At 43.1% G+C, this 13,590-nt stretch overlaps 1 protein-coding gene across 2 annotated transcripts; it reads right to left on the bottom strand.

Moving 5' to 3' along the window:
• Positions 1-547: 547 nt before the first annotated feature.
• On the bottom strand, positions 548-11,441 carry LOC112873863 (brefeldin A-inhibited guanine nucleotide-exchange protein 2). 2 transcript variants are annotated; one of them, XM_025936943.1, is made up of 12 exons: positions 10,174-11,441; positions 7,157-7,474; positions 6,710-7,055; positions 6,142-6,564; positions 5,782-6,068; positions 5,349-5,622; positions 4,329-4,807; positions 3,909-4,230; positions 3,426-3,801; positions 2,632-3,317; positions 1,307-1,965; positions 548-906 (listed from the first exon to the last, which is right to left on the bottom strand). In XM_025936943.1, the coding sequence occupies exons 1-11, from the start codon at positions 11,439-11,441 to the stop codon at positions 1,354-1,356; spliced, it is 5,391 nt and encodes a 1,796-aa protein (XP_025792728.1). In that variant the 3' UTR covers positions 548-906; positions 1,307-1,353. The 2 variants fall into 2 exon arrangements, with proteins under 2 accessions (XP_025792728.1, XP_025792727.1); XM_025936942.1 differs by lacking the exon at positions 548-906 and having other exon boundaries at positions 1,022-1,965.
• Positions 11,442-13,590: the final 2,149 nt, after the last annotated feature.

Raw genomic sequence — 13,590 nt, 5'->3', positions numbered from 1 at the left:
ATGACTATAGGCGAGCGAGAAGCATGGGCGGTTGACATAAATGATGTCAGAGCAGGTAAATAACAGGAAGGACAAGGGTAAGTTGTATGATAGACCAAAATTTAAAGGAAGAAATATTGCTCGCCAAGAAATAGGTAAATATTATTTGAACATGTCAAAACATGAGTAGGAAAACATGTCAGATTGAACTAAAGATACTCAATTCTCGTATTTATTAGTTATACACTTTGAGAGATTCAATTGAAATATGTAGACATGAGTATTCTTATTCACGTTTTCTTTAACCACTCAATTTTAAACAATATTTCATCATTTCAATCATTTAAAAGCTCCAACACATCAATTATTATACTATTTATCATATAAAAAATGCAGAGTGAAAACATGTCGAATTAACCGATGAAACTCAACTTCTCATATATACTAAGTTTAGAAGTCGACAACACGTGTTATCACTTCGTACGTATCACGTTTCTAGGATGCTCAGATAGGTTCGTTGCTACTAGGATACACTACGTGATCGCAATCATTTCTACTTCGTGGAATATAAGTAACTAGGATCTCATGATCATATAGGATGATGCCACAAACAACTAGTTCCCACTGAATTAGCAATACCTCTCACACAAATTTAACCCATGATCGTTACTGGGGCTTCTCCCCAACTTATGGAGGTGCATGTGCTTCGAGGCTCATATACCATATTTCGAAGCAGTTTCTTGTGAATTTGCGAACAGTATAATATCTAGTCCACGTCCAACCCTAAACCAAAAATGGTAGAACCTGGCAGCACTATGGAAGAATGAAGTATTTGCATCTCCCTCAAGTAACCGCAGTTCTCCAGCTCTTGCTTGCAATTGGGGACTTTCTAGCCGATTGACTAGCTCAGGAAGCGCCATCCATTTCCTATTAATAAAGAGATATGTAAAGCCAGTCATTCTATTAAAGAGAACTTCCAGTGGCAGATTGGAGATGGTAATTCGGTGCGACGGCACCACAAGAAGGAAGTGGGAAGTGGTAGTTTCAACAAAAAATGCTTGTAAAACATGTCTACACAAACTATTGGATGCAGTACCTTGCGAACAGGATGGGCACAATTTTAACTAAACTACCATACATAATTCAGTCCTCTATAGCAACATACACTCCTCCCGAGGCGAACAAGAAAAGAATGTAAAGAAAAAATGATCCGCAAGATCAGTTTGGCGCGACAATATAAACTCCCCCAGCAACTAAATGATGAACAGGGCAAAATGGGGGAGAGGAGGAACACAATGGGATTCCACTGAAACAAAGAATAACTTACATGTGGATGTATACTACTATGTATCACATGGTTCTCACTGCTCAGCATCAGCATGACTGAAGAACGAGCGGTCCAACCCAAGTGCTGAACATGTCGCTCAAGGCCACCTGCACTTCGCTTGAGCCATGCTCGCAGCTTATGAGGCCAGCAAGGAGGGGGAAGAACTGGCCAAGGTTCTTCTCGAAAGACGAGTCACCTAGGCCGCTGATAGCTTGCAGGGTTGCAACAACCAGGGGTGCTCGGGCCGCGAGCTCTCTCCGCTTTGATGAACCGACTGGGATAAGCCAGTGGCCCAGTGGCTGGGTGCCACTGGAAAGCTGGGCAGGCCGCGCTGTGGTCAAGTATACCTCAAGGACCTCCTTGCACAAGCCAATAAGGTGACTCTCCACCACCTCTGTGCTTCCATGGTTAGGGGCGCTGTCCAGGAATATGTTCTGGAGGATAGTAAGGCACAGCTGGTATGACTCGTTCTCAAGGCGCAACAATGGCGGATCCTGCATTTGGGTCATGGAGCCCAACTCTTGCAACTTGGACCGCAGGTCGTTATCACTGTTTATTTTGTGGGCATGGGTAGCAACAGCGTGCAAGGCCTCAAAGAGGATTACTGTGTTCTGTGCTGACAGCTGTGCTCTGTACATGTTATATACCTCCATCACAGCCTACACAAAGGAAATGCATATGGGTAAGCACACCATGCATCATATGTTACTAACCTCATCTTCGAGAAGCTAAAGCAGATACCATATAGAGATTACTACAGTTAATGAAACTCCAACTCTATTTTCTCAGGTACCAGAGAAAGATTAAGTGAAAATAGGCTTTTGCATGAGCAAATAAGAAATGGCTGAGAAAGGTTCTACAGTCGCAGGGAATATTCTAGATAACCTGTAACATTCAGTTTGTCTAATAATATAATGCAACTAGGATAATCATCAACATCATCAGGAACCCAAAAAATCTACTTTACAAAAGGATAGGATGACGTAGGAAATTTAAATTGTATGTTATTTTTGTTTGTCCGGTAGAATTACTTTTGGGTTAAGAAGGCTTTCTATGTACTCCCTCCTTCCTTTATATATGACGTTGGATAGTTCAAAATTGAACTAATCAAAGTCATATATAAAAGGAAGGAGGGGCTCTATAAGATTTAAACTATCGAACCCAACTCAGACATGATGTGGTATCGCCTTACATTTTTTTTCTACACTCAATCCCGATTACCCCATAAAAGGTGTTGATACCAGATTCAAACTCAAGAAAATCAGAAGAATGGGAAAACAATATGCTTCCAGACATAAGAGCGAATAAAAGAAGATATTATATACCTGGATCAAAAGGAGTTGCACAGCAGCTCGACACTTGGCATCGCCAATTGCAAAATATAGGTTCCTTGATCTAGAGGATTCTTCGTTGTCATTCTCCAATGGTTGAGATTCGTCTTCTCTCTGTTCAGAAGAGCCTCCATTTTCTGTTGGTACATTTTGCAGGTAAGCTCCAGACGAAATATAAGTGAAGTCAGGAAGCGTCTCGGTGGCAGCTTCTTTCAAGGACAATACGACCTCTAGCCATTTTTCATCCACAAACATAGATCCAGCGCTGCTCATCAAACGGACGAATGCAGCAATACCTATACCAGCAAGACTCTGATGAGGACGCTTTATGAAACTAGTCAGGAGAGAGAGAACCTTCTTTAGAAGTGGATTCACTGTGCTATAGAACCTAACAAAGAGATCTACAACTAGCTGAAGTGCCAAAGTGCATGTCTCGTACAGCCAAGCATCTTGATCAAGTTCCGCAGGATCGTTTTCCACACTTTGTCCTTGTGGAGAACTACCGGATGGATCAATAGCATGCCGTACATAATCAAATATTGGGAAAAGCACTGAATCGAACACCTTCTCCCATAAAGGCAAAGAGAAAAGATGGCCATGATTTCTTAGTGTGTCAAATAACACCTGCAATGCACTTTTTCTGATTTCTGGTCTTAAGTCAAAGGTAAGTTCAGACAACCCTGCAATGTTTAAGAAAAACAAAGATTACCTCAAGTTGTAAATATAATAATAACAACTGAAAGCAGTAGAAGCAACGCCAGAATAAAAAAAAGGAGAAACGCAGTTACCTGCTAGTAAAGGAAACCAAAAGTGTATATGGTCATCCTTGTCGGCAAGAACTGCGCCTTCCTGCTTTCCATCACTAGCCGAATGAGGTGAGGGTGGGTTACTGTTCGAAGTGGGATTGTCCTTCAACCTTGAGGATCCAATATCACCTTCGGCCAACTTTGCCGCGCAGAATCGAAGAAACCCAATTGCATTAAGGCTTATATCTTTGTTAAACCTACTGTTAGTAAATGCGATGAGACAGTTCACACAATCATTGAAAGTCGTTGACTCAGTCTCAGTGATGTATGGAAAGTACTCCCGCAAAATCTTTTCTATAATTTCAAAGGCCAAAAGTACAATGTTTTTGTGATCATCATATGAAGCTGTCGCGAAGACCTGCAAGATGTACAACAGCGGTCAATATTCAGGAATGAGAACAAGAATGTTCCAGATAGTCTTCAGATAAAAGTTATGGTGCATGAGGGTAAGTAGAGGTGCCATACCATAAACATGCTCTTCCACCCTGACTTCACATGATTAACACGGGCTAATACCATTTGAGAGACACACCTAATGATAAGTTCTCTGATCTCAACAGCTCGGCTCTTCCTCATTACAACAACAAAAGGCTTCATAAATTCATTTTGGAAATTGTAGTTAGCCAGCTCTTCTCGCTCCAGGAACTTCATAGACAACTGTCGCAAGGAGTCCATAGCAAATATTGCAATTGAAAGATTTTCTGAGCAGCCAATGGTGACAAAAAAATCAGACAAGACATGCCATATGCTTGACCAGACAAGCCTGATGCGGTTCATATTGTAATGCCTGCAGGGGGGAAGAGTAATCACAGTGTTTATAGACAGAATATAAGTGTAAAGAAACCATTGCAATGTAGTAATGATATGAAGCCTTAGATTCCTTACGCTATCTCGACTATTTTAGTCAGACTAAATACTCGTGGATCAGATGCAGACCGTAATTCCTCCATAGAAACCTTACAGAGAGCCTTTACAAAATCAATTATACCCTCACTGTTGAGCTTTTGACTTCTTACAAATACACGGTTCATTTCAGCCATTCCAACTTGCTCCAAGAGGCTTGTCACCTCATTATTCATTTGATCAACACCAGAAGCTTTACCACCCACACCAGCGCTGTCATAGGAACCCCTTTTTGAAGCTGAAGCAGCATTAGGAGCCTTCTTTTTCAGAACAGGAAGAATCGATGACTTGGCCTGTTTTGATTTATCAAGGTCTGGCTGCTGCAGTGCAAAGAATGTAGCATCTGGAGGCGCTCCTTCTCCAACAAGATGAAGATTTTCAAAACGAGAAATGCAAGTCAATATATGCTCCCATGCTTCTTGCAAGTAATTTCCATCTTCATCTGCAATTAATAGAATTGCCTGTAAGACAATCCACCACAACAACAGAAGACATGAGAATGAGAAAGGATTTTATCATGATACAAACTAAGAAATGGCAAACTGCAACTAGCACCACGACATATGATATATGCATCTCAAAACATGAACAAATTAGCACATTCAAATGACAAAGCAACAGGGGCGAGGGATAGAGTCCGCAGGCAGTAAACTTCGACATTTACTCCATTATTAGATGTCAAGAATATTGAGTCAACACTAGAACGGCAGTGCTACCAAATGTTCAGATCAGCCCAATATCAAACCAAGCAGCCTAAATCACAACAAGCTCCGGTCTCATCCCAACATCACTACATTGAACTACAAAAATAAAGGACATTCCCAAGATTTAGCACGAACACATCATACAAAGTACAAATCAGTTCATTTTAACATTTCTGTGGTCATCAAAACAAAACAAACATCTAACTAATAAGCATTATGGTTTCAATTGATATATTTTATAATATTTTTGACAAATACTAGGAAGAGGGATAATGCTCATCTCAATTACAGAACAAACCTTAATGGCTTCAACATTTTTCTGCCTGATATCAGCAGCAGAGTGAAGTGATGTAAACTTGGCAAGTGAAGTGATAAATGCATCCCTTTGAGTCTTCATTGACATTGCTGCAGTAACATGGATCGCAGAGCGAAACCCTTCAAGGCACTGGGATATGACAATCTCATCATCACTCCGGTCAAGTGGAACACTGAAGGCAGCAAGCATAGGAGCCCAGCAAACCTCAACCATGAACTTCAAAACAACTACATCTGTGGCTGGATAAAATACTGACCTGATTGTTCAAAAAAAAAATCCTAGATCAGCCATTTATATTATAAAATAAACCGCAAAAAGCAAAAAAATAGCATAAACATATGGGTAGTAAAATAGAAAAATATTCAAACAAATCGATAGATGAACAACTACCATCTAAACATCTAATATAACTTACTCGGACATGCGGGCCTTTTCTTTAAATTGCTCCTGCATATGCTTAATGAGGTCATCACTTGTCTCCATGGATGAACCTCGCTTGCGTACGACAATGTTGAGAATGTTATCCAACCCAAGAATTTTGTTAGAACTTGTTGATTGTTGCTGCTGGGGAACAAATTCATCTTCTTTCATCTTAATCTCCTTTTTCCAAATCCTTTCATACAAGGATCTCATAAATTCTTCAGGCAGATCTTTCCCATCATCAATACCGCGATTGTTCCTAATGAAATCTTCTGGTGACATCTGCATCAATTTACACGTTATAAAATTGTGTGAAGTAGAACTACATGAAAGAACCTTCAACACAAGAAAGTACCTTGTTTTTGACCATCGGGTTATGTGCATCAGTGTTAAGCATTATGACTGAATAAGCAAGGACGTAGGCTGTATCTGCACTGGAAAAGGCCTTTGGGTTACATTTGCAGTAACGCTCTGCAAACTTTTCCATAATCCGATCGATCTTTTGAGCTTCTCCAGGCAACCTGAAGCCTTGAAGGAAAGCTCTAATCGCTTCGTCGAACTCCATTCCTTGAAACTCAAACGAGTCAACATATGCATGCATGACTTTGAGTGATAAATCTTCCCTTTCCCCTAAATAATCACCAATCATAGTCTTGTTCAAGCCAGAAGCACTTTTTAGGAAAGCAGCTATTTCCTCTGGTGACTCCCCCACCTTGCTCGCTTTTACTAGGAACTCAATTCCCTTCTTCGGCTTCCGATTAAACAAAGAGATACCCTCCTGTTATTGGGATATCAATCAATCAAACACGTAAGGACAAGGAATATACAATGGAGAACTGGAGAGGCAGAAAGCAAAGAACAGTAACTAGCACATTCCCACCAAGCAGTACAAGCGAAATAACTTATAGTACAGTATCATCCACCTGAAGCTCCATCTTGTAAGCTCGACGTTGCTCTAAAGATGCAGCCTCTGAAATTCCATTTGATAGTTCAGAATGTGAATCGGATGCTTCACTAGACTCATCTCCATTGTTATCCGTCAGGGGAAGCTCATTGCCACCATCATTATCGTTTTTCTCTGATTCTACAATAGGAGAAGCAGGATCAGGAATGCGTAGCTGCTTATTCATCCAATCCCCCATGGATCTGAGAATAGCAACTAAGCATTTCATTGCTTCACTTTTCATTGTGGTATCCTGAGGTGGTACCAATGTGGTAGGGACACTAGCAGGAGGCCCTTGAGCCGTCTTTAGTAGACCATTCACCATCCTGTTGGTCAAAATCAAGAAAAATTCACAACAAGAATAGCAGATACAACTAATGCTAAAGTTGTTAAACTAGAGTACTAAGAAAACTGAACGGCCCGGTACCTCTCAAATATGTTTGATGAATGTACATCACAATCGTAATTGAGGAAGATGTCAACTAAAATTTGAGAATCACCACAGAGCTTCTCCAGAAAACGAAGAACAATCATCTTTGCCTGATAATTTGGCTGTGCAATATTCTCCAAAACTCTCAAAATGATCATGGGAAAGAACACTCCAATTTCTGCCTTTAATCCTGGTCTGAATCTTGACACGAGGCTAATAAAAATAGAACAAGATAACTGAAAAACAATCATATGTGATGAGGCACAGTTCTTCAAAAGTGATAGGCATAGATACTGCTTGATAGCACCGAGAAACCTGGACATATTGAGAGAAAAAATGTTGATCAAACAGGGATCCTCTGAAAAACATAAAAAGCAATCAAGAAAATGGGTTACACCTCTACTATTAATTTGATAGAGTGGAAACACATCTATGGCACAACAAATATCAGTTACTGGTAACCTTATCAAGTACACGACACAAAACTAGAAGAGATGCTGCTGAAAGTAGAATACAGAATTGTATTAAAAAAAACCTTATTGGTAGGCTGGCTATCCATATGCCCCTGCCCAACACTTTAATATGCATCATGATTCCTGGCTACATTATTAAATATACCAACATAGATTTAAAATCCATGTTCGATGAGTCCATGAAACCTGATTTCCGGCAAGTTGATTATTTTCCCGCTTTTTCGGGAGACATTTTATACACCACAGTTTATATTGACATACAGGTTCTGCTGTGTGCATCAGCATTCTCTGGTTAACCATGTTCGATCTCAGCGACTTACATTTTGCTTTGTTTCTTAAGAACAAAGGGCGCATAAATGCACACTTGTTGACCTCTATGTTGTCACAGGTCTAGTGTTATAACGTGACGGTATTGCAAACAAGGACAGCAGGAAATTGCTAGGATTTGCACATCATAGATTGCTCATCAAGGAAGCAATTATGATTGCAGGAAAATGGATGTCAACTTTGCTGCTGTAGCTATTACAATTCACATGAATGCATCCAATTTTACCATTTCTGTTCTCATGCAACCTAGTCAATCGGAGAGAAGAAATAATCGAGCATCAGTGTACTGTATACTTACAGCATGTTCCCTATTGGCAATTGAAACAAAATTCTTCTAGATACTGATCATTTTCCCCTCAAGTAATTTCAATTTAATTGTCAGTCCTAATTATTTTATTACAAAAAGCCAGAAGGAGCATGATTGCAATAAACTAAGAAGACAACAGAAGTTCATGAAGATCAAAAGCAATAGTGAGGGAACTGAGACTGGATTTCAGTATATTCGCATAACAGTCCAAAGTAACACAAAACTTCTAACCAACAACACAAGACATTTTGTAACCACATAACCATTATGGGAGTAACTAGATATCTCTTATGTAATAGTAAAATTAATAACTCCATTTAAATTCCATCTGCACTAGATAAACAGATTCTATAGATAATACCTATGGAAACAAAGTGGACACCACATAGGCCTACAGTTCATGCTGGTAAATGCAAAATCTCAATAAAGTAATCCACAATGTAATTCATGTTTACAGTGGTGAGGTTAGGTACATTTCAACATAAATTCATAGTGTCACACGTTTAAAACTGTTGGAACCCTTTCTTAGCACCATTTAACTGACAATCACAAATGTTATGACGTATAGTTGTAACCTGAAATCTACAATCAATTTGATGATCGTACCATTGCCTCGTGCAAACTGCCTGGCTAGGGCACACTGCTTTTCAAAACAATGGTCAAAAATTGGTGATATTGAATATAACACAGCGATTTATTCCAGGACATCAAGCACAGTTTAACAGGTTTCTATTTCAACATCTAAGCAATAAGCAGTGTGCATATCAGTCTAATCCTGCCAAATCACAGTTAGGAATTTTGATACTTTAAATAACAGTTTATTCACATAGACATACAAACACTATCTACATATCAACCCAACAGTATCGACATAATCAATTAAAAGCCTAAATCTTTTAGGCTCCGTTTGTATGTCGATATTGGAGAGCTTGGCATTAAATTGGGTTCAATACCAAATCAGAGTAGTTTTGGAAATGGATTACAATACCAAATCCATTGTTTGGATGTCAAAGAAATTGCTAGATAGAATTTAACATGGGGGCTAATACCAATTCGTGTTTGGATGTAAATACACTCAAATTGGAATTGACCCATCTTCTCCACTGCGCCGAGCCCCATCGCCGCTCCTCCTCCCATCACCATCACCATTCACACCGCCCTCCCACTCCTCCATGAGCCAGCCCCATCACTGCTCTCCTCCGTGAGCCAGCCCCCATCGCTGCTGCTCCTCCAATCGCCCGAGCTCCATGGCTCCAACCAGCACATAACCGCTGGAGCTCATCCTTGAGGTCATGGACGCCTAGATCCGCAGCCCATGGAGCAAGAGGCACCCATGGAGACCACTGCCCGTGGAGAGGATGAGAGCGGCGGCGCCCCTGTCGGGTCAGCAGCAGAGAGGAGATGGGGATCGGATCTGCTGCGCAGCTAGGGATGGGAACAGAGAGGGAGGGAGAGAGAGAGGGGGGAGAGAGGGGGGGAGATGCGGGAGAGAGAGGGAGAGAGGGATGCGGGAGGGAGGGAGGGGGAGAGACAGAGAGAGATGCGGGAGAGGAGGGCAATTTCAGCCAATACGGAGGGGCAGAGCTCGGCATTGCGGGAAGGGCTGCGCTAGCACGCGGAATGCCACTGGGTATTGGAGCAAATTTTCAATTCCAATTCCGAGATCATCCAAACAACTGATATCAAGTGCCCCCAATACCAATTCCGAATTCTGAGCTTCAATGCCTACATCCAAACGGAGCCTTAGGGAATGACTAAATCTTTTAGGGGTTATTGGTTAAAAACGTCCACTCCTCACCGCGCCATCACTATGCCACCTTTTCAATTTTCATGCAATAAAGTGGTACAGAAATTATCATTCAAAACTGTTAACGAAATTTGAAGAAATTCTGTAAGGGCATATGTACCTCTCGCTGGTCCGGAACACAGCACCAGCATTTTCAAGTAAGATCTTGAGAAGCTCAAGAGCAAGGATCTTTCCCCGCATCAGTATGGGATCTGCTGGAGCATCCTTGGGTGGTGTCTTCATGGAAAGCTTACACAAAGCCCGGAAAACTAAGAAAGCATCCCTCCGCAGCTTATTTCCAATCCTAACATCAGCATCATCATCCAAGGTGCCCACCACTGCTCCCTCCACACCAAGCTCGTCCTTACGACCCTCGATAGCTGTTTTATACATGCTGATCTCCCAGTATTTGGCATCAAGCATGTCTTTATCTGTCGAATCAAGCAGATCTGCTGGGTTCGTCCCTTCCTCTGCTGCCGCTGTCGTCTCAAACGCACCATCATGGGCCACAGTTGCCCCTGCCCCTGTTGATGAAGTTGTCCGTGCTAGAGGTGTGAGTGCACCATCAAAGTCCCCAATGATCTTCGAAATGAATCCCTGTACAACATTGGGGTCGGCAGTTGGTGAGGAGCCAGGACCAGCGTCAGGCAGCTCAATCATGTCAGCCACGACTATGGGCTGCACAGGCACCGTCGACGAGTCAGCCTCCATGCGGCGGAACACGATCACCAGCATCTGCACGAGCGACGCCTTGGCAGTGGCCTGGTTGACAGCACTGCGGCTCCCCAGGTACATATCATAACAAGCGCGCACAGCACGTAGCAGGCAATCCCCGTGGAGGCGCACGGATGTGGAGGTGACCGCCGAGAGGAGCGTCTTGAGGAGGAGGAGCTCAATGTGCTCGTCGTCGAGGCCGAGAGCGTTGCAGGCAGCGTCTAGGAGCGAGGCGACGAGCTGCGCCGAGGGATCAGCGGACGGGTCGGCCTCCCCATGGATGTACGAGTGCGCGATCAGCCTGTGGAGGAGCTCGAGCGCAGCCTCGGCGAGCTTGGCGCTACCCGAGCCGAGCGCGGAGGTCACAGGCGCGAGGAGCAGCTCCGAGTCCGCGAGCGAGAGGCTACGCAGCGGACCAGGCTGCGCGGACGAGGAGGTCGGTGTGGAAGGGGCGGAGGTCGGGGTGGATGGCGCCTGCGCCTCGGCTGCGGGCGGCGGCGGTGGCTTCTGGAGGCGGTCGAGGATGGACTTGGCTGTGTGCGAGAGCTTGGAGTGCGCCTTGTTACGCCACGAGGCGTTTTTGATGAGCTTCTCGAGGAAGGGCGTGAAGACCTCGACGAGGCGCGGGTCGGACTCCGGCGGGGTCGGCGGCGGCGCGGCGGCCGCGGAGGCCATAATTCCTCTGCGGGATCCGGTGGCCGCGGCCGCGCCGCGCCGGGTGGATCTGGATCTGGGCGGGGGCGGGGCGTGGCGGGGGTTTGAGGTGGTTTGGATCGGGGAGTGGGGCGTCGGGGAGAAAGGCACAGGGAGAGGAGGAGAGGGGTGCTGGTCGTGCGCGTCGTAGATTTGCGAGGGGAGCTTCGAATTGACGGATCTGTCAGCAGCGCATGACAGGTGGGGAAAAGCTTACGTGGGGCCAGCGTGTCGGTGATTTAATAGCGGGGTGGCCGCTAGCAACTGTGCATCCTGCACGCGGGCGGGCGATCGACGGGCGAAGACGATGCGAGTGAATGAATGGAGGAAGGGCAGGTGAACCGGGTGATGAGCACGCGGGACCCTGATGACAGAGGCACGGAGTTAAATGGGCCGGATATTGGGCCACCCAGGAAGGTTGTGGAATGGGCCACATTTTGCTAGTAGGACGATGATGACCACGGTTCGCGGATGTTGCAACTCGCAACAGTGCATCTGCCATTGTTACTGCCTAGTAACTGCCATGAAGACAGTTCAAAAAAAAATGCCATGAAGCATTGTAAGAATGCATTCCTTCCCAAAAAAAAAAGTAGAACATTCTATATTATTCCTTAAAATATGGAAATGTACAAATCCTTGCGCAAGAAGGGCATGATGAGAAATGGCGTAGAGCAATGACCACTTTCAATCAGTGGGAAGAACTCATATATATGTGTCTGACAATTACTATTAGACATGCATGCAGCAAGTCACCAATGAACTATTAGGCATCTGACGTGCATGAAGCATCTCAAGGGAATCTTAAATCAGTGTGCCATGTCATGCTCTGCTGAATGGGCACCGTTAATATTGGCTCGACCTAACATATGTGTTCTTAGAAACCACAATAAATAAGAATGCAATGGAACGGCTTGCCACAGGTATTTGGTATTGATAAAAAAAATGAGTTACACTTTTGTATAGCTCATTTATAACGATCGCGTACTTACTTCTGTGAGCAAATTAAGAATTAAGTTATGAACGCGTAGCTCATTGTAGAGTCCTACACGCTACTGTTAGTATATAAACGTCAAGGCTTGATGTCTTTTTTTTCATAGCAGCAATAATCCAGACTGGTTAGTAGAAGCCATCATTCATTTTGTTTTCTAGGGCCTTTGCTTTAATTTGGGGGTTACACAAAAAGCTGCACGTTTCTCTCTCTCTCTCTCTCTCTCTCTCTCTCTCTCTCTCTCTCTCTCTCTCTCTCTCTCTCTCTCTCTCTCTCTCTCTCTCTCTCTCTCTCTCTCTCTCTCTCTCTGTTGCATTAGCTTCTCCTATACTGCTACATTTTTATTGTGTTTAGTAGGTAACCAAAATATAATTAACATAGATAACTAAATGCGGACGCATGAACTAGAAATGCACATGAAATCATACACGGTTTATTGCTAGAGCACTATGCAGAATTAAAAATCAATACCCCGGCCATCAAAATCGATTCTCGTGTATGATATTTATTTGGAGACGGAGTTTTAAGAGTTGCAGCACAACATCAACTTTTCAACGACACAGTGGAAACCGGCCCCAGGAAACAGGGGCAATCGTAGGTCTACAAGCAACATCAACTGCAGTAGTAACATGTAAACTATTGTCCAGTCAAAGAAATGCTTGACCGACTGACCAAAACCATAAGCCTTTTCCATCTCATCAGCTCAAACCGAGGAGCCAGTCATTTAGCCACATGCATGCACCCTTCTAGAGGAATGGAGTTCAATTCATACGAGTCCAAGTCAGAAGTGACCCATTCATATCATACACAGTACTGTAGTGTTGCACCATATAGTAAACATCACCAGCAATCATCTCCCAAAATTTTCAATTAATTCTTCTATTTGAATTTATAAGTTATCTTACTCTGTACAGTTGGCTCTCCAGTTATTTGATTAACTTTGAGATATATTTATGTGTATATTTGAGACGCTGATTCAGAAATTTAACTTACCCTTAGGAGATATTCCTTAGCACATTCTATTTTTTGCATACAAATTAGTTTCATATATCATAATGTACAATAATCACTGCTTGCTAAATGCTACTATACTTGCAAAAAGGATTATGACTGTCAGAGTCGATGCATTTAGACTAGGAAAGC

The sequence above is a fragment of the Panicum hallii genome, chromosome 9 (genome assembly GCF_002211085.1).
Source record: "Panicum hallii strain FIL2 chromosome 9, PHallii_v3.1, whole genome shotgun sequence".
NCBI lineage: Eukaryota > Viridiplantae > Streptophyta > Magnoliopsida > Poales > Poaceae > Panicum > Panicum hallii.
The sequence above is the reverse complement of the archived record's forward strand: the minus strand, read 5'-3'. Positions and strand labels throughout refer to the sequence as shown.

Coding starts and splice junctions, on each gene's coding strand:
- LOC112873863 (XM_025936943.1), bottom strand. CDS start 11,441: ATGGCCTCCGCGGCCGCCGCGCCGCCGCCGACCCCGCCGGAGTCCGAC. Junction 4,231..4,328: donor ACTAAAATAGTCGAGATAGC/GTAAGGAATCTA, acceptor TCCCCCCTGCAG/GCATTACAATATGAACCGCA. Junction 3,318..3,425: donor TTGGTTTCCTTTACTAGCAG/GTAACTGCGTTT, acceptor TAAACATTGCAG/GGTTGTCTGAACTTACCTTT.